Raw genomic sequence first — 24084 nt, 5'->3', positions numbered from 1 at the left:
CAAAGCCTGCACCATCACACTCAAAAAGGGTTTTGAGACAGAGTCTCACTGTGTAGCCTAAGCTGGTCTGAACTTGAAGAAGTGATCCTCCTGCCTCAGCCCCCACAATGGTAGGATTACCAGTCTTGTGCCATCTTGCCCGGCTGGCTAATCACTCATATATATATATATATATATATATATATATATATATATAATACAATATATTATTATATATATATAATCACTCATATATATATATATATATATTTTTTTTAAGAAGTTTTCTCTCAGGCCATCTGTCCTGTGGGAGACATGGAATTTTACTTTAATATTAGGGTGAGTCAGGTGTGTGGATTCTTACCAGACTTTCAACATTTCATGTTGTCTCGGTTGCACGTGCATTGTGTGTGTGCGTGAGTGCACACACATGCCTGTGAATGGATGGGTCAGAAGGCAACTTCCAGTAGTTGGCTTTCCCTGTGCCCGTGTAGGTTCCAGGGGCTGGTCTTGGGGCCTGGAGCCAGCTCCCCTGGCTGCATAGACCTGTTTTCCAAAGCAGATGTCCCTCCTCTGTGTCGTGCTGGTCTAGTGCCCGCTCCTGCAGGTGCCCTCCTCCTATCTGTTCTCACCCGTCTGTGACTGAGGACCTGGAAGTTGTTTTGCCTCCTTTTGTTGCTCCGCCTCTTTTCAAGTAGTTGAACTATCGAGTAAATTTGGTTAGATCCTGTCAGAGCTCCACCTGACCCAGGTGACTTGATCTGTTCCTGACTGCATTCCTGACAACTCTTCTATTTTTCAGGCAAGCTTGAAGCTGCCAGGAAGTTGTTGGGAAGGCCTGCCATAGTTTCTGTGAGTTCTGATTGCAGGCAGACCTTGGACAAAGTTAGTCTTACCTCTATTTGGGCAGCTCAGCCTTAGTGAAAAGTGGTCGCGACTGAACAGTACAGTCAGCTCACGATACAGGCTTACAGCCTTCTCAAGGGCTCCCCTGTAGTACAGCCACGAATAACACACCTAGCTAGTGCCCCAAAGTACAGGCACCGAAGAAATGCATCGTCGGAGGCTGGGGGTTGCCCGGGCACTTGGAGCCTGCTGCCAGGGCAATGCCTCTGCCTCCAGAGCACACTCCCTTCTGGTCCTTGGGGTTTTGTGCCGAAAGATTAAGGGAAGGTGAACTTGTCTTATTCCAAAAGAACAGTTCCTTCTCTGCCCTACTTTTTTATATTCTTCCTTTTCTCTTTTTGGGGGGTGGGGGTAGACATAGGGTCTCTCTATAGGCCTGGTGTCCTGGAGCTCACTGCATAGACCAGGTTATCCTTAAACTCAGGCCTGCTTCTGTGCCAAGGCTGAAGGTGTGCATACCATGCCCTAATAGAAACTAGGCATTTTCCGTTCATTCTCACATGAAGTAGTTGTGTGGTGGTCACTTTCCCTCTATAGGCCATGTGCAGAGTGCCTCTTTCGAGATCTGCAAACCTGGCCCTGGGCTGGGCGTGCCCTGTAGCCACGTGTCTAGATGGCGGTTCCTTGGTACAGTAGAGACAAAGGAGGTAGAGCCTAGCGGGGTGCAGTGCCTTGCAGAGGCAGGTGGATTGCTGTGAGTGCCTGGTCCAGAGCAAGTCCACAACAGTCAAGGCTACACAGAGGAACCCTGTCTCAAAAAAAACAAAAAAAGGGTAGAGCCTGAGCGGAGGAGGCTTGAGGGTCAACCTGGTGCTCAGTGGCCGCCTGCGGCCCCTGTGTTACTTGGGGGTGCGCGATGCACTTTCTCCCTGCGTGCCTTTGGGTTCCGGCGTGTGCAACAGGGCTTGCGGGCCACAGCAGCTCCTGGCTTTTAGATGGTGTGGAGCCCCGCACTGAAGTGCGCTTCGCACCCATCTCGTTGGTTAGCCTGGGGGGAGTTGGGACTGCAGTTTTCACTGTGCTTGCAGTCCAGTAACTTATGTGCAGACCCGCTTGTGTGACTGAACTGGGGAAATGCTTGGGCTCATTCTATACTCTAAGCTGGAAGGGAGATACTTATTTTTATCTGTTTTCCATAGGCGTAACATTGTTACATTGAAAATGTGTAAGAGAAGACTGCATAGAGTTCCTAACCCTGTCTAGTAGAAGGTAGAGCCAGTGCGCATGTTCCCTGTGCCGTTGAGTGTGCGCCCTCCCTTCCTGTGGTTTTTGTGGCTGGCCGTCTTCATCAGGTTTAGCTACGGTTCCACGTTGAGATGCCCGGAGTAGCCTCTTGAATGATTCAGTAATTACCCTAGTTTAATGCCTGTTAACAAACAAACTTTTGTTTTCTTTTTTTCTCTAGACAACAGGGTTTCTCTGTGTAGCCCTGGCCGTTCTGGAACTTGCTCTGTAGACCAGGCTGGCCTAGAACACAGATCCACCTGCCTCTGCCTCCTGAGTACTGGGATTAAAGGTGTTCCATACCATACCTAGCAAGTTGTTTTTTTTTTCTTTTAATTGTTTACATATATGTGTGTGCTTTTAGAGACCAGAGGTTGTTGGATCCCCTGAAACTAGTTACGGTGGTTGTGAACCACCGTGTGGGTACTGGGAACTGAACCCTTGGTCTAACAAGAGCAAGCAGTGCTTTCAACTGCTGAGCCGTCTCTTCAGCCTGCTTTTCTTGTTCTTTTTGTTTTGTTTTTCAAGGTAGGGTTTCTCTGTGTAGACCTGGCTTTCCTGGAACTTGCTCGGGAGACTAGGCTGGCCTCTGCCTCCCAGAGTGCTGGGGCTAAAGGCATGTGCTGCCACTTTTCTTATTCTTAAGAGGTGTTTGTAAATGATCTATCCTTTGTCATGTGGAATATTTATATTTCTCTTTTTTCTTAAAGACAATTTTGGATTTCAAGTGTTTTTAACAAAGTGATTCTTTTTCCATATGGCTAATTATTTTTACTTCTGAAAATTTCAGTGTTAACTTGTAATTTTTATTTGAGTGTGTGTGTTTTTTAAAAAGATTTATTATCTATACAGTATTCTGTCTGCGTGTATACCTGAACGCCAGAAGAGGGCACCAGATCTCATTATAGATGGTTGTGAGCCACTATGTGGTTGCTGGGAATTGAACTCAGGACGTTTGGAAGAACAGACAGTGCTCTTAACCTCTGAGCCATCTGTCCAGCCTGTTAACTTGTAATTTTAATTGTATGAATTTATTAAATTTAAGTATGTGCTTTTAAAATGGCATCTCAAGCTGGGTGCAGCAGAGGAGGGAGGATCTCTGTGAGTTCGAGGCCAGCCCGGTTTACAAAGCCATTCCAGGACAGCCAAGGCTACACAGAGAAACCCCGTCTTAAAACTAAAATAACAACAAAAAAAGGCATGTCAAGAACCCCTGTCAGAAATATTTTCTTCCTTAACAGGTTTATATGTTAGCACATTTTGCTTACATGGGTGTTTCTACATGAGATTCAGGCTTGCCAAATTACCTCAAGCCCCCAACCTGTTAAAATGATAAAGTAAATAAGACCATCTCCTGTTCAAAGGGAGGCACAGAAAGGTGACCAGCTGGAATCTGGACTTTTTTATTTTTATTATTTTTTTAGCGTTACCACCCACCTGCTCCCAATGCTGCGTGAAATGTACGGATACTCAGGTCTGTAGATGGCAAGGGCCGGAGGGCACTGGGCCTGGAAGCCTGCCCGGCGCTGAGCGGGAGTGCCACTGAGCTCCTGTACCGGGGGCTTCTTGTGACATTTCTCAGTGCTGCACTTGTATCAAACTATTGTCCCAGTTCACTTGGCAGTGTTCCGTTGGTACATACGCACACACATACGAGTCTGGCATAAGGGTCAGGGGTTGCTGCTTGTATTTAATGTCTGCGTGTATCTTGAAAGGCTGTTCGTTTATTTTTATGCTGTAAAGTCTCCAGGTGAGAATTTCTCCTCCTCCTCTTGTTAGTTTATGTGTGTGAGTGTCCTGCCTGCTCTCTATCTGTGCACCGTGTGCATGCACCCTTGGAGGCCAGAAGAGAGGGGTCAGGCCCCCTGGGATTGGAGGTACAGGTGGTTATGGGTGACCGAGGGTGCTGGGAACCAAACCCAGGTTCTCAGCAGAAGCAGCCTGTGCTTCTGCCCACTGAGTTACCCCCCAGCTCGTAGCCTGCCTGTCTTTTGAAATCTTAGGGAATCATTTCTGAACTCCAAAGCGTACTCCCAGTCCGCTCCGCGGCCTGCATGTCCGCTTCAACCTCCATTTTGAATTATTCAGGTTAAAACTCGGCACTTCCTTGCTTAAATGTCACAATGCTATTAAAATAGTGAGCGTGCTCTTCCCTCCCCCACTCAGCTTTCTTCTTCTCAGCCATCACCCTGCAAGAGCATGGGTCTCTGGTGGAGAGAGGGGCCTCCATGGGAGAGCTCAGGAGATGAGAGGGGCAGCTTCACATACATGAGGGCGTCTTGGTTTCTCTGTGGGAAGATGTGCACACGGTGAGGCATGCTCTTGACTGTTCCGAGCTGCAGTGCAGTGCACACACCATCAGAGCGAGTGGACGATGATCTGTGGATTCTCCTGTTTCCTGCCATATTGCTAGAGGCTGTGTTCAAACCATACTTGTACTTGAATTGTCGTTTTTCATGAGTTAGTGAAACTGGTATTATTTCTGCCCCTGTTTTTATAGATGTTGACTGTGCTGGAGAACTTTCTGTTGTTTGTGTTTTGACATGGCCTCATGTATTCCAGGCTAGCCCTGAAAATTACATGTAACCTCGTGCCTGGTTTTATGTGGTGTTGGGCATGGAATCCAGGACTTTGTACATGCTAAGCCAGCACTGTACTGAGTCACAGCCTCAGCTCAACAAGGAACTTCGTAAGTGGACTTTACTCAGAGTCATGGAGTTCTGATAAATTGGGACCAGGTCTGAGTCTTCTGGGCCCCGAGACCAGGCCTGTGACACGGAAGCGGTGTGCCGCTCCTGCATCTGCTTCCAGCTGCTGCTCTCTAACAGACCTTGTCACCACACAGTCTTTCTAAAATACAGTGCTCAACTCAAGTGTGGTTGGGAAGCTACTTGGGGGCAGAGGCAAGAGGGACTTGGATCGAGGAACGATGGGCCTCACACTTGAGAATGCAGGAGCAATTTGAGGTTCTCAGACCAGCCAGGGCACCTCGTGAGACCATCTCAATAAGAGAGTGATGTGGGGCAGCTGAAGAGGAAAGGCCTGGTCTGGTCATGTGACCGCCAGCAATGTCAGGCCTTCCCTCTTGAGAGTTAGATCTGGGAGTGGAGAGGGCACGGCAAGATGCCAGGTGTTGAAGAAAGAGCAGAATGAGAGGAACTGGAGAATGCCTGTGGCAAAGCTGACCTGCACAGACCTAAACAGTGGAGCACAGAGAGATAGGATTGCTCAGCAAAGAAGTCAGGCTGTAAGACATTCTCACAGTGGGCAGTGGCCACTGTGGCTGATCCTCAGTTGAGTGTAAAGGCTGTCGGGTATTTGTGATTTATTAAGGGTCCTCTTATATAGAGTGTAGCTGGGGTCGGTGCATGCTTCCTGTGAGCCTAGACTGCAGCAGGTAGATCACCAACAGTGATTTCATGGCTGTCCAGCAGGTAGTGAGCCTCTGGAAAAGGCCAGCTTCTATGCATTTTACATTGGCAGTTCAGTCTTAATGGAAAATGTGACTGTTTAGAAAACAAACATTAATTCATGAGTTTTCTCATTTACGTTTCCACACTCTCCATTGAGTCCCCGAGAGTTGAAGCTTACCTCATATCAGCAATAAGACCATTAAAACAGCTAGTAAAGCTCCAATGCAGTATTAATTAATCCAAATCTTACTAAGCATGGCCAGCTGTCCAGGAGCCCTTTACAGGGAAAAACAATGTTGGCCGAGGAGACAGCTCAGCGGGTGAAGGCACTTGCTGCCATGCCTGTGGGCCTGCAGGAGAGGAGCAACTCCTGAACGCTGCTCTCCGACCTCACACGCCTGCCATGGGTGTCTCCAGTCTCCACTGTGTTGGCATGCGCACAATAAAAGTGCTGATGTGCGAAAAGTAGCATCTCAGCATTTAAGTTTCTCTGAATACCAGTGCGCACAATTTTTCTTTCACTCATTGCTGATGGTTCCCCCTCTAAATGTAAGCGTAGATAGGTGCACGTGTGTGTCTGTATTTGAGGTCTAAATTTCAGGAGTTTTTGTTGGCGTACTTCTATGGAAACACCTGATCAAGGCACAGAAGCTCCAGAAGTTCCCTCAAACTTGGGAACCTTCCCTCTCAGCCACCAGTTCTATGACCACATGTAGTGTGTTTTGTGTTTGCCTTCTTTAGTAAACAGTGACCCCGAGGGTGGTCACATTGGCCTTTAAAAAAGTTGCCCTGGGGGCTGGAGAGATGCCTCAGTGGTTAAAAGCACTGGCTGCTCTTCCGGAGGACTCAGGTTCAATTCCCTGCGCCCACATGGCAGCTCACAGCTGTCTGTAACTCCTGTTCTAGGTGATCTGACACTTCTACATGCATGCACATAAATAAAAATTAAATAAATTATTTTTTTCTTCTTAGAAGTTGCCCTGATTCACTGTGATCATTTGTGTGGTTTCCTGTTTTGTGTCTGTATGAGTAAAGTTGACTATGTGGTAACTTCTTTTGTTGAACCATTTAAAACTTTGCAGAGGTCCTGGCTGAGCACCGGCAGCCAACAACTGGAGCAGAATGGTGTTAGCCTTTAAGGACAGCGACACCGTCATCACTGCAGGAATGGACAAGACTGAGCCCAGAGTTTGCACTGAGAGGGCATGGCGCATGGGCACGCCACACCCTGACAGCGTCTTTATTTGCACCCAGAATGAAAGCGTTGAAGCCTTAAATTCAGTCCTCTTTCTTTAGCCTTTGAGTTTTTGCTGCTGGCTACCCAAGGTCACCACATGCTTTTTTTTCCCAGATGGAAATCTCCCAGATCTCCAAAGACGCTTTAGTAATTTAGAGACTGGGCTCCATTGTCTCTAGGCCCTTTCAGCAGGCCTGGGAGTCAGACCCACTGCCTTTAAACAGTATCTATAGTGTGTGGTGTTTTCAGTCCGAGTTTTCTTTAGCATCCTCCACTACATGTAAATACCAGCACTAGATACACTGAGTTCATGGCTCCTTAGTATTCAGCTTGGAAGTGTACAGTTGGGGAACTATACCCAAAATAAATTAAATTAGCATGCTCTGGATTTTATTTTACCTATATACTGTTGGGCTTTTTCATCTCTCTTTAGCGTTAGAGCCCTCCCCCCCCTTTAATTTTACTTGGCGTTAAAGCATGTACATGTCTCATTCTTTTTGAAATGTTAATTTTTGGTTTTGGAAATTGAAATATTTCCCCCTTTCTCCATGAACAATCCCACATTCCTCTCTCAGGTTCATGGCCTTTCTTTGTTACACGTACACAACGGTGCTTGTATGTGCGGGATTTCAGGACTGGCAGTTTGGGCTCTTCAGCGGAGAAGAGTTCTCAGCATTCCTTAGTTGCCTGCTGTTCTCACGCAGGGCCGGGCCCCTGCAGGGTCCCCCCTTCCCTGTGCCGTCCTTGTTCAGGCCTTGTAGGCAGCTGTGTTGATGAGACTTGGTTTTAGGAGACCCGGCCTCACCGAGTACGCCGTCCTCTTCTGCACAGTCCCTGAGCCTTAGGAGCCTTGGGTGCTGCAGACGCACCTCCGTTGGCCATCATTAGTTCTCGAGGCTTGATTGGTTATGGTTTTCCATAATGGTCTCCAACTGTTGCAAAAAGAAGTTTCTTTGACAGAAACTATATTTATTTGTGGATATTAGGGTAAGTATTTAGCTGGGAATTATGCTGAATTAGTAAAGTGTTCAGCTCTTCCTGACCAGGCTTGTTACCCTGCTGTCCCCTCCACTGCCCAAAGCAAACTGTTTTATTCACTGTGCTTGTTGGCTTTGAAGTAATAAGAATGTGGAATGATTTTTGTTGTTGCTGCTGTTTTTGTTTGGTTTTGTTGGTTTTTTGAGAAGAGGTTTCTCTGTAGCCAGGATTCGCTTTGTGGGCCAGGCTGATCTTGAACTCACAGAGGTCCACCTGCTCCCGACTGCTAGGATTATAGGCGTGCGCCACCACGCCTGGCTTTCTGCTGTTGTTTTTAAGCTTCATTACCAGCATGTGTGTGTGGTTGTGGAAACTCCTGTGCACACATGTGGAGGTCCAAGATGTGCCTGCTTTATCAGGGCAGTGGTGGGCACGCCTTTACTCCCGCACAGGGGAGGCGAAGGCGGGCGGAGCTCTGTGAGCTCCAGGACAGCCTGTCTGGATTAAGAAAGACAGAACAAGGAATGCCTTGAACGTTGTGTTGTTGGTCGTTGTTCAACATACGTGTGTACAGAACATTTGAACATGAAATTGACTGGTGATCCTGTAGCAGAAGGGAAGCTGAGGCTGGAAATCTGCAGAGGATGCCGTTACAGTTCCCAGGTCCAGGGAAGGCAGGGGTCTTTCTGGGCCTGCGTTACCAGGCACACATGGATGGTGCAGGCAAAGTAGTGTCACACCACACATACACACACACACACACTGAATACAATTTTTTAAATGCATGTTGGCATGTTGTATCTTACGAGGACATGTGCCTCAGCGGCTGTGAGTGTGCCCAGTGTGTCCGGTAACAGCAGAGGTCAGAAGACAGTATCTGATCCCTGGCAGGGAGCTGCAGGTGGTTGCGAGCTGCCGTGCGGGTGCTGGCAGCTGGACCTGGACTCCGAATGAGTGGACTGAGCCTTCTCTCCAGCTCACCGTTTGTCTTCTTTAAAGGCATAGCGCTCTCAGTGTTTACTGTCGAGCATTTCAGTGTTAGTTAGGGGTTGTACTGGTGTGCTGTTTCCGTATTTATTACATACTCTGAGTTCTTAATCAGACTGAGATAGCCTTGCTTTCAACATGAATCTCAAGTACTCAGTGTGCTGCAGTGTAAAAACAAAAGTTGCAGTTCTCCTCCTTTGTTCTAGGAGGAACTCTTACTGTCTAGTGATCATGAGAGAAAGTCCTCCTGCAGAATTTCTTCAGCTTTGTTAAGCTCCAATATCCCTGCCCCTTCCCAGCTTGCTGTGGGGAGCTCTGCACTGAGGTATAATGCTGGTCCAGTATGCCACCTCTCTTGGTCATGAGTTCTCCAGTCTTGTCATCTTTTCACTTTGGGGATCTAATTGATTTTGAGAATCTAATATTAAATGTGTCTATTTCCTTGGTTTCTCTTTCTGCTTTGGTTTTGTCTTTTTATGAGAAACGCTGTTCTTAATTGTGGGCGTTCTTTGGTGTCATGTGGAGGCACTATTAAAAATCTTGAGTGACTTTAGAGTTTAAGGCAGTGCAAGAGTTGCTAGAAATAGGAAACGAGCGGAGGCTGGGGCATCGTGGAAACGGTGAAGGAGCCTGTGAGATGAGAGACGGGAACTCTTAGGAAGACAACTCAAGGAAGCAGAAGCCCGAAAACCAGAGAGAGTGTAGTTGATGGTGCGTGCTTCAGACAGTCACCCCGCTCAGAGGTGAACTCCCAAAGAAATACACGCAAATTTCCCAAGCTGAACAGTCCCCAGTTCACAAAAGGGCCGAGGGCGTAGTAAGATAAGGTCACAGAGCACCCAGCCCCTGGGCTTTGGTGATTCCTGTAAGCCAGCTCTCCAGAGGCTCCCTAGACTGATAGTCAAGTATAAAGCTAAAATGAGGATTTGAGAAGATACCAATTTAGCTCCTATTTTCAGACATCACTGATAAAAAGTGCAGAGTGGCTTTCTCAGCGATTGAGTCTGGGTAGTGATCCTTTGGTGTGTTTCTCGGCTCTTAGTCATCATGGGCATACTAACTACTGTCTGCCTCTGGTGATGTTGGGCGTGGGGCTTGGTGGTGACATTTCTTAAGGTCCTCTTGTTCATAAGGATTGAACATGTTATGTCATTTCCTAGGCCTGAAACTCAGCACCGAGGTTCTGCACCCCAGTCCGAGAGCGACATCCCAGAGCAGGAGGAGGAGATACTGGGGTCTGACGACGATGAGCAAGAAGACCCCAATGACTACTGCAAAGGTGTGCTTGTGAGTCGCCGGGGCGGCCCCTCGCCTAGTGCTGTCACCACCAGCAGCCTTGGTGCTGCCTGCTCGCTCTGCCCTTTTGCAGCGTGCAGGAAATGGCATTTGCTCACAGTGGTTACACTAAGTTTTTAACCTTGTTGGCTAGGGTCACACCAGGGCTTGAAGTTACTAGACAGCTGCCTCTTGTACTCAGCCCCTTTAAAATAGCTTTTTTCCAGGATAGGCAGGTGACACCTTCAATCACAGCATTTGGGAGGCAGAGGCAGGTGGATCTTTGTGAGTTCAAGACCAGCCTGGTCTATAGAGTGAGATTCAGAACAGCCAGGGCTATGTAGAGAGATCCTGCCTCCAAAAATAAATAAATAAAAATAAATTAAAAGAAAGGGCAAGTCGTTTTTTCCTCTTTGAAGGTGACAGTACCTATTTACCTGTGAACTTCTCAGAGGTGTGGGGAATAGGTGTGTTGTACAGCAGGCCTGGCTGTTCTGGATAGAATTTTTTTTTTTTATTTTAATACCGTTATCCTTTTTTTCCTGGTGATGGCTGCTAATATGAGTGTAACTGGGCCATTAGCTGTCTTCCTGTTTTTGGTAAAGACTTCCCAGGGACCGCAGGATAGACGTTGTAGAGGATTTGCTCTGCTATCTAGGAGAAGTTCCCCCCCCCCACTAACATGTGTTGACATACATCATCTGTGCACTGAGGCAGCCTCTCTCTGTTTCCTTTTTCCTTTCTCTTCTTGGGGCTGGGTCTCATTTGTGTGGCTGGCTGATGACCCGTGTGGAGAGAATGGCTCTGACTGCCGTAGGATTGATTATTGTTACTATTTTGAGGTGACAGGTGCGGTAGATTGGTTGGTTTTGACAGTGCGTCTGTTGGGTTTGGAGGGGCCAGTACTGTGAGGGTCTGTGAGCGCAGGCTTAGAGGATCACGTGCTCGGCTTAAATCTCCCCATTATTCCTCATGCTGAGTCACACTGAATGAAGGGTCTCCTGCTGAATTCCTCTTAAAGACTGTAGTGTAAATGCTCTCAGAGAGGATGCAGGAAGTGCGCTTTCTCTGATTACATCACCATTCGTCTCTCCCCATTTCTTCCAGGAGGTTATCATCTTGTGAAAATTGGAGATCTATTTAACGGGCGGTACCATGTGATCCGGAAGTTGGGCTGGGGACACTTTTCAACAGTGTGGTTATCATGGGATATTCAGTAAGTTGAAACGGCCCTGGGGAAGGAATTGGGTAAACCTTAATGTTTTTGTCTCACTTCCAGGAGGTGGTCCAGGTCTGTCTTTAGGCTGACCACCTTTTTAAATTTCTTTTTTTAGTAATTACTGTTTATATGCTAATCACACATAGTGGTTTCGTAATGGCGTGACTTTCTAACAGAGGCGTAATCGGCTTCCCAGTGCTGTACCACTGAAGAGGCCCTCTGCCTTCATGTTGCTAACAGTTATGTCTCCTCTCCACCCCAGGGGCAAGGGACTGAGGAAATGGTGTCAGTAAAGGGCATGGAACTGCCAGGTGTGAGGCTGTACGGACATTTAACTGTATATAATAAATTCGCAATTGTCTTTGCGCTAGAGTTAACTTTCCAGATAATTAGACAGACGAAGGCAAAATTATCACACCATAGCATTTTCTTGACCGTGTAGTGTAAAGCCTGATGAGAAGGTGGGCATTTAATTCAAAGATGTTCAGCGCTTGAGTTTACCTGGCACAGGCTCTGCCAGCTCAGTCTGGCTGGTTTATGCCACTCCCAGGGGCACAGTATCCTCTGGAAGTGGCTCCATCTGACCACAGGGTAGCAAGGACTCTCCATCTCCCCCCCCCCCAGCACTAAGTCTTAACCATAAAGGTCAAGGTCGGATAATTTTGTCTGAATTGTCTTTTTTAGGGGAAAGAAGTTTGTGGCAATGAAAGTGGTTAAAAGTGCCGAACATTACACAGAAACAGCTCTGGATGAGATCCGGCTGCTGAAGTCGGTGCGTGTGAGCTCACGTGTGGGTGTGGGCTGGGACCAGGCGTTGGATCTCGGCGTCACGTAGACCGGGGTTACTGCAGACGCGGGCCCCTTAGAGCCACAGAGAGAGATCAAGGTGTTGGTGTGTCGCCGCATGCCGCAGGGTTGACAGAGTAGTGATCAGATTGGCCGCACAAGCATGCGCACATCGCCATTTCAGTGAGGACACCTCCTTGAGCACGTTCAGCCACACAGCATGCGCACATCGCCATTTCAGTGAGGACACCTCCTTGAGCACGTTCAGCCACACAGCATGCGCACATCGCCATTTCAGTAAGGACACCTCCTTGAGCACGTTCAGCCACACAGCATGCGCACATCGCCATTTCAGTGAGGACACCTCCTTGAGCACGTTCAGCCACACAGCATGCGCACATCGCCATTTCAGTAAGGACACTTCCTTGAGCACGTTCAGCCACACAGCATGCGCACATCGCCATTTCAGTAAGGACACCTCCTTGAGCACGTTCAGCCACACAGCATGCGCACATCGCCATTTCAGTAAGGACACTTCCTTGAGCACGTTCAGCCACACAGCATGCGCACATCGCCATTTCAGTAAGGACACCTCCTTGAGCACGTTCAGCCACACAGCATGCGCACATCGCCATTTCAGTAAGGACACTTCCTTGAGCACGTTCAGCCACACAGCATGCGCACATCGCCATTTCAGTAAGGACACTTCCTTGAGCACGTTCGGCCACACAGCATGCGGGAATGTCTCATGCTCTGGCCAACACAAGAGTTATGGAAGTTAGCGACAGCTGCTCTATGTTGGAAAGCCGTAGCCTGCCTGGTGTGGTGGTGCACACCTTTAGCCCCGGCACTTGGGAGGCAGAAGTATGTGGAGTTCTTTGAGTTCGAAGCCAGCCAAGACTGCATAGTGAGACTGTCTAAAGAGACGCAGCGTAGAGCAGTATTCTTAACCTCCTTACTGCTGCAGCCCTTGAGTACTGCTCCTTGTGTTGTGGTGGCCCCCAACCATAATTTTTTTTTTAAAGATGATTTGTTTTATGTATGAGTGCTGTATCTGCATGTGCACCTGCAGGCCAGAAGAGGGCACCAGATCTCACTATAGATGGTTGTGAGCCACCGTGTGGTTGCTGGGAATTGAACTCCATCCTCTGCTCTTAAACACTGAGCAATCCCTCCAGCCCCCATAACATTATTTTTGTTGCTACTTTATAGCTAACTTTTGCTACTGTTATGGATTGTAATGTAAATATTTTTGGAGATAAGGGTTTGCCAAAGAAGCGGAGACCCATAGGTTGAAAACTGCTGGCCTAGAACAAATACTAGAACAAAGCAGGTCTTGGTGGCACACGCTTGTGATCCCAGCACTCAGGGAGGGAGAGGCAGGTGGACCTCTGTGCTCTACAAATGGAGTTCAGGACAGCCAAAGCCACACAGAAACCCTTTCTCAACAAACAAACAAAAAAACTACAAATACTAGAACAAAAACAAATTGATTGCCTTTATACTTGGAAACACAAGCTTATCTTACTCAAAGGTTTCTTTTCCTTTTTGTGGTGACTTGGGGTAATGGCAGTGCGGGAGGAGGCTCTGGCAGCCATTCCTCCCTGTTGACTGACAACTGCATTGCTTCACTTGTGCTAAATATTGTTCTCTCCAACACAGGTTCGCAATTCAGACCCGAATGATCCAAATGGAGAAATGGTTGTTCAGCTGCTAGATGACTTTAAAATATCAGGCGTTAATGGAACACGTATCCTTTAAGGACTTGGTTATTTCTCCTTTTTAATTTTACAATTTTTTAAGCCATGTCAGTGTGTATGTGCACCCTGAGAGCGCAGTGCAGAAGGGGCATCAGATAACGTGGACATGTTACAGACAGCTGGGGGATGCCACGTGGGAACTAACCCGGCTCCCAGCCCTTGGTTTTTATTGGGTGTGTGTGCACACGTGTTCAGTTATGGGGAAGGAGCTCAGATCATTAGGCTTGATCAGCACGTAGACACACCGAGCCATCGTAGCGGCCCAAGAACTACTCTCAATTACTATGAAATAATTTATTATCAGAGAGAGATGGCAGCTCTGTGCAGCCAGCCCCTGTGTTTTTGTTCTAGGTAAACAGTAATAAAAACGTTTTCTTTATTGTGTGCTTCTGGACATAGCTGTAGGTTGTGTCTGTGTTCTGTGTCCTTCAGAATATCATTTCAGTCATTCACCCTTTAAGAAAATCAAAATCTGAAAATACTAAGTAGCTACTGAACAAAGATCTTACAATTTTTATAGATGGGTACAGAAACTTGAAGGGGAGTACTTTTTTTGTTTTGTTTTGTTTTAAATAAATAAAAGACAAGGACTTACCATGTAGCCCAGGCTGACTTTGAATTCACTGCGTAGTCCAAGCGAGTCTCAAATGGAAATCCCCCTCCTTTTGCCTCCTGAGGGTTGGGGTCACAGAGGTGACCCATCATGTCTGGCCAGCAGGTAATTTTTTTCGTGAGAAATAATGGTTATATAAAATTGTAAGCTATATTTTTATGTATTATTCCTCAGGCCTTAGTAGTAAAGGGACTGTAAACTGGTTATGTCTGTTATGTTTAGAACTCAAGTGGAGGATCGAGAAGGGTCAGAGGTCAAGAACTACTCCCCTCCCTGCTCCTCAGGAAAATCCAGGTTCAGTTCCCAGCACCCACATGATCTAAGCCACCATGTACAACTCTAGCTCCAGGGGATCTGCTACTCTCTTCTGCTCTCCTTGGGTACTGCACACGTGTGGTGAACACACACACACACACACACACACATATATTAAGATAAATACTTAAAAATTTAGGTGGAGCGATTGTTCACATCCTGTCTTAAGTGATTTAAAACAACTCTATCAAAGTTTAGGTTTTAGAGTTGGAAGAATCTAGAATTTTCTTGATGGGTAGGTACATGCGGTGAGCTACAGCCAGCTGCACTCATGGTGGACCTAGAACTGTGCTGTGGTGAGAAGGTGGAATGTTCGCTCAGCATCCGCTTGGAGGGAATGCCGTCTGTGTGTTGGTGGCCCCCATGCCTGTGCACCTCCTTTTTAATGTGTGTGAGTGTCTTGCCTAATTGTATGTCTGCATAGTGTAGGCCCGTGGAGACCAGAGATACAGAGGGTTCTGAGGCACCTTGTGGGCTCGATCCAGGTTCTGGAGAAACAGCCTGAGACACTCTTAACTACTGAGCCGTCTCCCCAGCCCTCTCCAGCCCATTTCTCAGTTTTAAGCAGTCATGACAGCATTGCACCCACCCATCTGAAATTAGCAGGTGGCTGCCGCCCTCTGCCCACAGAGTTCAGCCTAATAACATTACATTCTATTTATTGTACGTGCAAAGTCATATATGTCATGGCATGCTTGGTGGGATCAAAAGATAACTCACCATATGGGAACAAGGGATTGGACTTCTAGGCCTAAGTCACTGAGTCATCAGGAAGACACAAAGCAGTATTTTTACTATACAGTTCAAACTCCCTTGACACAATTAAAACTTTTAGTCTTTCAGGATTTTTTTTTCCTGATATTACCATTCAAAGACACTAACAATAAGTAAAAATACAGCTACAAATCTTTTGGATTTAACCTGATTAGAAAAGGTAGGTTATAAGGCTTTTTTGAGACAGGGTTTCTCTTTGTAGAGTTGGCTGTCCTGGACTCACTTTGTAGACTCACAGAGATCCGCCTGCCTCTGTCTCCTAAGTGCTGGGATTATAGGCGTGCACCACTGGGCCTGGCTATAAAGCTATTCGAACATTAAAAGGCATCTGCTTCAACTGTAACACAAAATCAGAACTAGTCAAGCTGTGTTTCTCACTGTGTAGCCCTTGCTGGTCTGACACTCGCTGTATAGATTCAAGGAAATTGGCTCCGTTTGTGGAAGGTGTGCACCACTGTACCGGCTTTCCCTTTGCTTGGTCATACTGTTTAGTCATTTATTTTATTTATTTGTTCGTTATGTTTCTCTCTGAGATCATGGCATTATAGACAGCAGTGAGCTGCCATGTGGTGCTGGGATTTAGTCTGGTCCTCTGGAAGAGCAGCCGGATGGCCCTTGAGCCGTCTCTCGAGCCTGGTCATGCTTCCTTTACTTCCTTTGTCCCTTCCCCAAATGATTCCAGTAATGATCAGAGGTGCCAGCATATGACCACCTGCCAGCCAGCACCCCGCCACCCACCGTGACCCTAGTGGGGTGCCAAGTAGCACCTCACCTCGTTAATGACTCACGTGGCTTGCTACACATAGTTGTACCTAACTCAGCCAGAAAGCCTAAGATTGACCTGTCCTAGTTTTTTTGTTTTGTTTTGTTTTAAATGAATAAAAGACAAGGGCTTGTAAATGTGAGTCCCATGTTTCAGAACATGTCCTCAGCAGAGTGTGACTGGGTGGCACTGCTGTCTGCCTGCGCGCAGAGCCAGTTAACTTCAAGGGCCAGCCCCCAAAGCCTGCCACCACCCACCTGGCTCACACACTGTCAGCCCACCACAAGTTAGTAAAGGAAAATGAAACAACTTGCAAGTAGAAACAAGACGCATGAGTAAATTATAATTTTTGCATAGAATTAACCATGACCAGTGACCTAGACAATCATTCTTCCCCTGTCGACGCCTTAGTGCCTTCCAAGCACAACCCCTCATTTGATAATTGCCCAGCACCAACCAGTATTTGTGTGTGATAAAATTTCAGCTCCCCATGAGGCGTGTGCTTGGTGGTGCAAACCATTACATGCCTTTCTAGCGATGCCACCTGCATTAGGTGACTGTGCTTTATCTGCTACCCACGTTGGCCAAGGTGCAGCGGCACCACAGCCACGGCAGAGCATTCAGTCCCTGGGGGCTTGCTGACAGTTGAGAGGCTTAGTCAGTTGGGGGGAGTATGTGTCACAGCCCCATGCTGCTGGAGAAGAGCCAAGAGCTGACACTCACTGCCTGGGGCGGACTGTAGAAGCCTCAGAGCCCTCTCCTGGTGATGCTCATCCTCCACTGAGGTCACACCTCCTAGTTCCCCCTGACTGAGCCTGTGGGGCCAGGCAAGTTGAGACCACTGTCAGCTGCATTTCTCCACGCAGGTGGAGCTGCTCTGTCTGCCTGGTTTTGCTGTGCTTCCTCTGCCCGAGGGCTGGAACTGTTTTCCTCTCTTCCGTGCAGGCAAGGGCCCTCTGAGGAGCAGCTGTCATCCCCAGCCTTTTATCCACCATCCCTTATATCACATACAATTTACTGGAGCAGGTTTGAGAGCTCTCATCTGACAGTGAGGTAACGGTTTTTCCTTCTGTTTATTGTCGTAATTCATCTTCTGTTTCTTGAAAAGGGCTCAAGTGACCTGTCAGTGACACCCAGTGACTCAGACACAGATCCACTGCATCTCACTGCACTGAGACGCCTGACCTCTGCTTGACCCTTGTCCTCTTGTGGTTGTATCCTCTCGGTCAGACCTCAGGCTGTACATCCCCCTCACCTTGAGCTGGGCTTGTGTGGTGCTGTGCTCAGCTCTCAAAGCAGGTGAGCCCTGGCCTCGCACTCTGTCTTCATCTGAGCCTCATTTCTAGACAGTCTCGCCTTTTCTTCCCAGCTCTTGGCAAGAGCGTGCTCTGAATCTTGACAGCTGACGCCTTTACCCCCCGGGGGCAGTCTGTTAAATCACTGAGACTTGTTCTTACAGCCCAGAGTTCTGCTCTCATCACCTTTTTCTCTGATTCTCTTTTTGAGCAGTGCTCTGTGTACTCACATACACGTACTAGGCTGGCCTTCAACCCAAGAGGTGACACTGACATTTCTGATCCTCCTCCTGACTGCTAGGGTTACAGGCAGGGCTGAGGCTATAACAAGGACTTCCGTGTGCCGGCATTGCCAGCTCCGCTGCCTCCCTGTCTGCCGGTCACACTTTCTCTGCAGTCTGCGGCAGATGCAGCTTGGGCTTTGGCGAGTGGTGGCTGCTCTGGGGTTATAAGTGTTTTCCTGCATCTTCGTTTCCTAGTTTGTGCTCCACGTTAGTGACTTGACTATAAATCTTTGGAACTTATTCTAGTGTGCATGCAGTTGTGTTACCTGCCGGATAGTTTTATCCCTTCAAGATTTGCTTCCATGATTGGGCCAAACAGTGGTTGGCCCAGGAGTGGCCTCTTGAATATTCTTCTAGAACCTTGTAAATAAGTCTCTCTGTGGGAACAGTGTTTTAGCTCTTGAGCAGAGGCTGGTTACTGCCCTACATGCTGATCCTTCTCTGTACCAGTAAGGACTTTGTATGCCCGCCCAGCTCCTGAGTAACAGGCACTTGTATGTTTAGGATCGGCTTATGGCTCTAAGCTGGGCAGATTCTGAGTGATTTTAACCCAACACTACTAGCCTGGCCCACATCCCAGCCTTGTGGCCCGTTAACTGTCCTTCCTAGTCTCATCCTGCCACCTGCTTCTTCATTCCCTGGCATCCTCTCTCTGGAACCTCCCTGTCCTGGAAGTCCTGCTCCCTGATCCTGTCTCAGCTTGCTGGCCACCCGCTTTTCATTAAAACCAAGGTGATGTTTTACAAAACGTTGAGACATGCTTCAAAGTCAAAGTTCAGCCTGTGATCAGATCTGCATGCGAACAGTACAAGGAAAGCCTTGTCACGGTGCACAAAGACATCCCTCTAACGCTTCCAGGTGCTGCTGCCTGTTCTTCACTCAAGGGCTGAGCGCATCGAGTTCTTGGAAGGGAAAGGGGGCAGCAAGTCCACTATGGTGCTCTAGCTGTCCCTTTGGTACCTTGTTCTTGGAGTTGTTGCTGGCTGGGACTCCCTAAATTCACAACTCCAAGTCTGCCTGGAGAGTGCAAGACTTTCCTCGTGGACTTCCGCCCTTGGTGCGCAGTGCCCACTGCCTTCTGTCCGTGTCTGTGTGAATTGTGCAGATAGAGCCTTCTCTGTATGTTGACTGAGGTTGCTTAGTAAAGGCTGCTTGTTCATCCTGTGGTTTGTCTGTCTGGTTCTCTCGGGTTACTGAGCTGTGCGTAAATCGTGCTATCTCTAGTGGAAAGGTGTGAGGCACTGCGCTGCTGGGAAAGGGACCTGCTCCGTATGCCTGGCGGAGGTGGTTTCTCACTGGCCTGTTAGCTTACCTGCAGGTTTTCAGGAGCTTTTAGTGTTCATTGGTTCTTGGAAATGGGGATGATGTGTTTCTGTTCTCACTCCATGCATATGGATTACTTGGCTTTGGCTTTTTCTAGGAAGCTTTTTCTTCTGCCCCTCCTTGAACTCTATATTCATGTTAACTATCATCTGAAAGTAGTGTGTTAACTTACAACATCCCTCAGAATGGTGCTTCTCCACCCATCCCGGTTTAAGGCAGTCTAGGCCACATAGTCCTGTCAGCAACAGCAAGATGCTTCCTGTCCAGCTAGGCTTCCTTTCAGCACCAAAAGGAAAGCTTGGCTTTCAAGTCTGAGGAACTGGGGTGGTCAGCAGCAGCGTGGCCATAGGACCGTGAGGCCGCGGGGCTTGTGCAGCGTGACGTGAGGAGAGCGCTGAGCGCGTGCTGAGCATTAGGGCTGCGGTCGTCTCAAGCAAGTGGGCTTCTCTTTCTAAATGCAGTGGGGTGGGGTGGCCCAGGGCGATGCACTTGTTTCCCAGAATGCTAGGTGTGTTCCACACCACTGCAGACAAAGAAAAACATGTTAGCTTTTCCAGATAAGTTTCGCACGTTGTCGCTGTTTCCAAAGAGGAGTGTGTTCTTTACTTTGGGGCTGCAAAAATGGGAGTATTCTGCAGGAAGCCTGAACTGATGACACTCCAGCCTGGCACTGTGACCGAGTGTTCATGTGCTCCCTCTCAGTCCTGACCGGCCTTCCTCACAGTTTCCTGCTGTGTGTTGTCACTGACGGCTTCACATGTTAAAGTAGCTTTTTGGCTGCAGAGGAAAATACCTGGATGCTCTCCTTGTGGTGGACCCTCATTTCCCTGCTTTCTTGGGCCTCGTTTGCTTCCTTAAGTGGCCCCCAGACATCTGCATGGTGTTCGAAGTTTTGGGGCATCATCTGCTCAAGTGGATCATCAAGTCCAACTACCAGGGGCTTCCGCTGCCTTGTGTCAAAAAAATCATCCAGCAAGTATGTATGTTGGTCACTGCCGTGTGGGACACCTCCCTCCCCACCCCGCCTCTGTGAGAGTGCTCACTGCCGTGTGGGACACCTCCCTCCCCAGCCCGCCTCTGTGAGAGTGCTCGCTTTTCTGAGAAGCACCTGACTATAGACAGGCCCCAAAACTGAGGCCTGTCTGCTTCTGGGTGCTGGGAGTAAATGCTTTCTCCATTACATCTGGCTTATGGTATCTTTTTATATAAAAATGTCAGGTGTTTCCTGTTCATAACAAAACTTTAGAAACTAATGATTAGGGCCAGGAAATGAAGTGAAATGCACGTTGAGTGTGAAGGCCCATTTGGATTCCTGACCCCAGACTTAAAAGCTGGGCATTGTGCTTTGTGGGGAGGCGGGTTGTCTGCATGGCTGTATCACATGTAGCAGAAGAGGGTGCTGCATTCCATGGGACTGGAGTTAGATGGTTGTGAGCTATGCTGTGTGGGTTCTGGGAACTGAACCTGGGTCTTCTGGAAGAACAGCCAGTGCTCGCAACCACTGAGCCGTCTCTTTTTAAAGTGTGCTGTGATTCTGTATTTAAGAGTATTTATTTCCATTCAGGTGCTACAAGGTCTGGATTACTTACACACCAAGTGCCGGATCATCCACACTGACATCAAACCAGAGAACATCTTGTTGTCAGTGAATGACCAGTACATTCGGAGGCTGGCTGCAGAAGCGACAGAATGGCAGCGATCTGGGGCGCCCCCACCTTCTGGGTCTGCAGGTACATGGGGGCTTGAGTCAGGACCTCAGGAAGACAGACAGTGGAACAGTCACTCACTGGCAGACAGACATTCTAGAAAGACTGGCAATGTTCAAGAGACTTAGCAGTGTTCTGGATGGGGAGGGGATGAGTGCCTGTTCCAGATGGGGAGGGAATGAGTGGTTGTTTTTTGGATAAAAATAATACTACATAGTAAGTGGCTGACTTGCTGTTTTAAAGTGTTTATTTGATGGGCTTTTAAATTTTTTGTTGAATCTGTCAGGCCAGCTTTTATGCATATAGCTGTTAGGACAACTAGGGGGAGTCAGTTCTCTCTACCGTGTGGGTCTTGAGGGTCAGATCCAGGTAGTTAGGACTAGAGCAAGCGCCTTCACATGCCAGATCCAGGTAGTTAGGACTAGAGCAAGCGCCTTCACATGCCAAAACAGTGACCCACATTTTAATTTTTTAGGAAGACTCATCTTTTCTTTTGAAGATTTATCTATTTATTATTTATACAGCATTCTGCCTCCATGTGTGCCTGTGCACCAGCAGAGGGCACCAGATCTCACTATAGATGGTTGTGAGCCACCATGTGTTTGCTGGGAATTGAACTCAGGACATTTGGAAGAGCAGCCAGTGCTCTTAACCTCTGAGTCATCTCTCCAGCCAGGATGATGACTTATACAGTAGCCCAGGCTAAATTTTAATGCCTGAGCCTTCTGTCTCTGGTGCCCCGTGCCTAGATTGTAACTGTGACACTGGTTGCTCCCTGTATTCGCCTCTTGGTTCTCGCGCATGCTCATTGACCAGCATGGCCAGGGAGAGCTCCTGGTTTGTCTTCATCAATGAGGAGACTTTGGCTGCGTTACTTGCTCCTGTTGCCCTTAGACAGGAATCGTGGGAGTTAGACTTCCCGTTGGTGCAGACGGTAGAGCGCCTCAGTGCCGTGCCCAGTGGTGGTAATGCTGGTTGGGGCTGCTTTTCCATAGGTGGTGCAGATTTTAATTTTAGTTTACTTTGTATTTGAAGAAGTTTCTTGACACTCTTTTCTTGAAAGGAAGAACAGACGAGAAGGAGAAAGTTGTTGAATAGGGTTCAGTTTTGTAAAATGAAGAGGATGACTTCTATATCTCACTTTAAGCCACAGCCACAAATACTTTTGGAGGGAAGATGAGACATCTCAGTGAGCTAAGCTGCTGCCTATAACATGCCAGGTGGCGAGTACTAGCTCTCTGTCACCTAGATCACGTTAGACTTGACAGGAGAGCCGGCCAATGGCCATGCAGACCTGGCGAGCATCGTCGGGTCCTAGAGCCCATATGAAGGTGAAAACTGAGCTGGCTCCAGGGCTGCCTGGCACACATGCACACACACAAGAACTGTGCTGCTTTCTTTCTTATTAAAAGACGTTAACTGGCACGTGCCAAGGGGAATCGTGGGTGCCGCACAGAGAAACCCTGTTTTTAAAAACAAAAAGAAACTTAGGCTAAGCTGGACAAGATGGTGTGTGCTGTTGATTTAATTTTAGCAGACAGAGGCAAGTGAACCTATGAGTTTGAGGCTACCCTTGTGTACATTTTAAATTCAAGGCTAGCCAGGTCTACATACATAGTGAGACCCTATTTAAAATTTTTTTTTTTTTTACTACTTTGTCTATATTGATTTTTTTTCTTTTAAAATAATGCAGCTTCCTGCAGTGTTGCTTAGAGAATGTAGGCTGTGTGAGGGAGCACCGCTCTATCTGGCAATGTCTTTTCTAACCCTGCCTTCTTGCCTGTCCGTGCCAAGACTCTTACCTGTTCGTCTCTCTTCTTTTCAGTCAGTACTGCTCCGCAACCTAAGCCAGTAAGTATGAGCACACAGTGCTTTTCTGTTTACCCCTGGTCAGGGTGCTGGGCATGGGTGTGGTGGGCATGGTCATAGCGAAAGAAAAAGACTATGGCCTGCACTTCTGTGATTTTTTTTTTTCTCCAGTAATTCCATCATGTCTTCAGCAAGTTTGTCCTGATGAGGCTTCTGTAACAGAGGTGTCTTGAGTAACCAGCCCTACAGACCAGAAGACAAAGACCTCTTGTTAATGTCCTTTTTATTCAGTTTCATAGACAATCTGCAGATTTTACGTTAATGAAATACTAGAGAAAGAGTGGAAGTTAATTAGGAAATAATTAAAGTTAACAGTTGTCTCCAACCAGGGGTAATGGATTAGCCACCTGAAGGCTTTATCTGTTTGTAATCTCCGCCCAGGCTGACAAAATGTCAAAGAATAAGAAGAAGAAATTGAAGAAGAAGCAGAGGCGCCAGGCAGAATTACTAGAGAAGCGAATGCAGGAAATTGAGGAGATGGAGAAAGAGTCGGGCCCTGGGCAAAAAAGACCTAACAAGCAAGAAGAATCAGAGAGTCCTGTTGAAAGACCCTTGACAGAGAACCCACCTAATAAAATGACCCAAGAGAAACTTGGTATAACAGAGCACTGCGGCAATGACTTTGTGGCACACTTGAGCATTGGTTTACTATTGTTATGTGATGTTTGCTTTCGTGTATGCGGATCATCTCTGGGGGTGTCCTGTACGAGTCAGGTCTGATCATACTGCAGGCAGGCGGATAGGAGAGTGTAACTTGTTGCTTTCTCCTCAGAAGTTGAGATAGACTTTGGGTAAGGAGGAGATGTTTGTCCTTCCAGTAGGCGTTAGAGGGCTCTTAGTCTTGTTTTCATGCCACTCAGTATGAGACCTAGACAATGTCTTAACTTGTGAGAATTACTGTTGTTGACTGGCACAGACACATATGCATCTTTCTCTCCTTGTTCCTCAGAAGAATCAAGTTCCGCTGGCCAGGACCAGACACTCACGTGTGATGTGGAGGACGGTGTAGCACAAGTTAATTGCAATGGCGTCATCGGAATCACTGATTACACTGAAAACAGTAATGCTGAGACGTTGAGGCATCAGGAGGATGTGCAGAATGCTAATGACTGTGATGCCCACACTTTGAAGCAGGAACCTGGGTCCCTAAACTCCCCAAATGAAGACAGCAGTGCATCTCAAGAGACAGACTCTTGCACGCCTGTGACCTCTGAGGTGTCGGAGACCATGGTGTGCCAGTCGTCCCCGGTGAAGCTCAGCGAGCAGGACATCAGTCAGCTTCAGGAGAGCATTTGTGCAGGGACGCCTTCTGGGGATGAGCAAGAGCACAACGGGCCCCTGGGCAACAAAGGTACCACACACACGCTGCCTCGGCTCT

The 24084-nt window shown here is 47.7% G+C and overlaps 1 protein-coding gene across 1 annotated transcript in view; it reads left to right on the top strand.

Annotated features, from left to right (window-relative positions):
- The window catches only part of Srpk1 (SRSF protein kinase 1), a 36206-nt gene that overhangs the window by 2300 nt on the left and 9822 nt on the right, over positions 1-24084 (top strand). Inside the window, exons 3-11 of the mRNA XM_021633434.2 lie at positions 9885-10003; positions 11107-11215; positions 11903-11990; positions 13667-13754; positions 20001-20107; positions 20696-20861; positions 22663-22688; positions 23088-23301; positions 23656-24057. Coding sequence (XP_021489109.1) covers positions 9885-10003; positions 11107-11215; positions 11903-11990; positions 13667-13754; positions 20001-20107; positions 20696-20861; positions 22663-22688; positions 23088-23301; positions 23656-24057 — 1319 coding nt within the window. The remainder of the gene's footprint in view (positions 1-9884; positions 10004-11106; positions 11216-11902; positions 11991-13666; positions 13755-20000; positions 20108-20695; positions 20862-22662; positions 22689-23087; positions 23302-23655; positions 24058-24084) is intronic.

The sequence above is a fragment of the Meriones unguiculatus genome, chromosome 16 (genome assembly GCF_030254825.1).
Source record: "Meriones unguiculatus strain TT.TT164.6M chromosome 16, Bangor_MerUng_6.1, whole genome shotgun sequence".
In the NCBI taxonomy this organism is placed as follows: domain Eukaryota; kingdom Metazoa; phylum Chordata; class Mammalia; order Rodentia; family Muridae; genus Meriones; species Meriones unguiculatus.
Note: the sequence above shows the minus strand (reverse complement) of the source record. Positions and strands in the feature narration are given on the sequence as shown.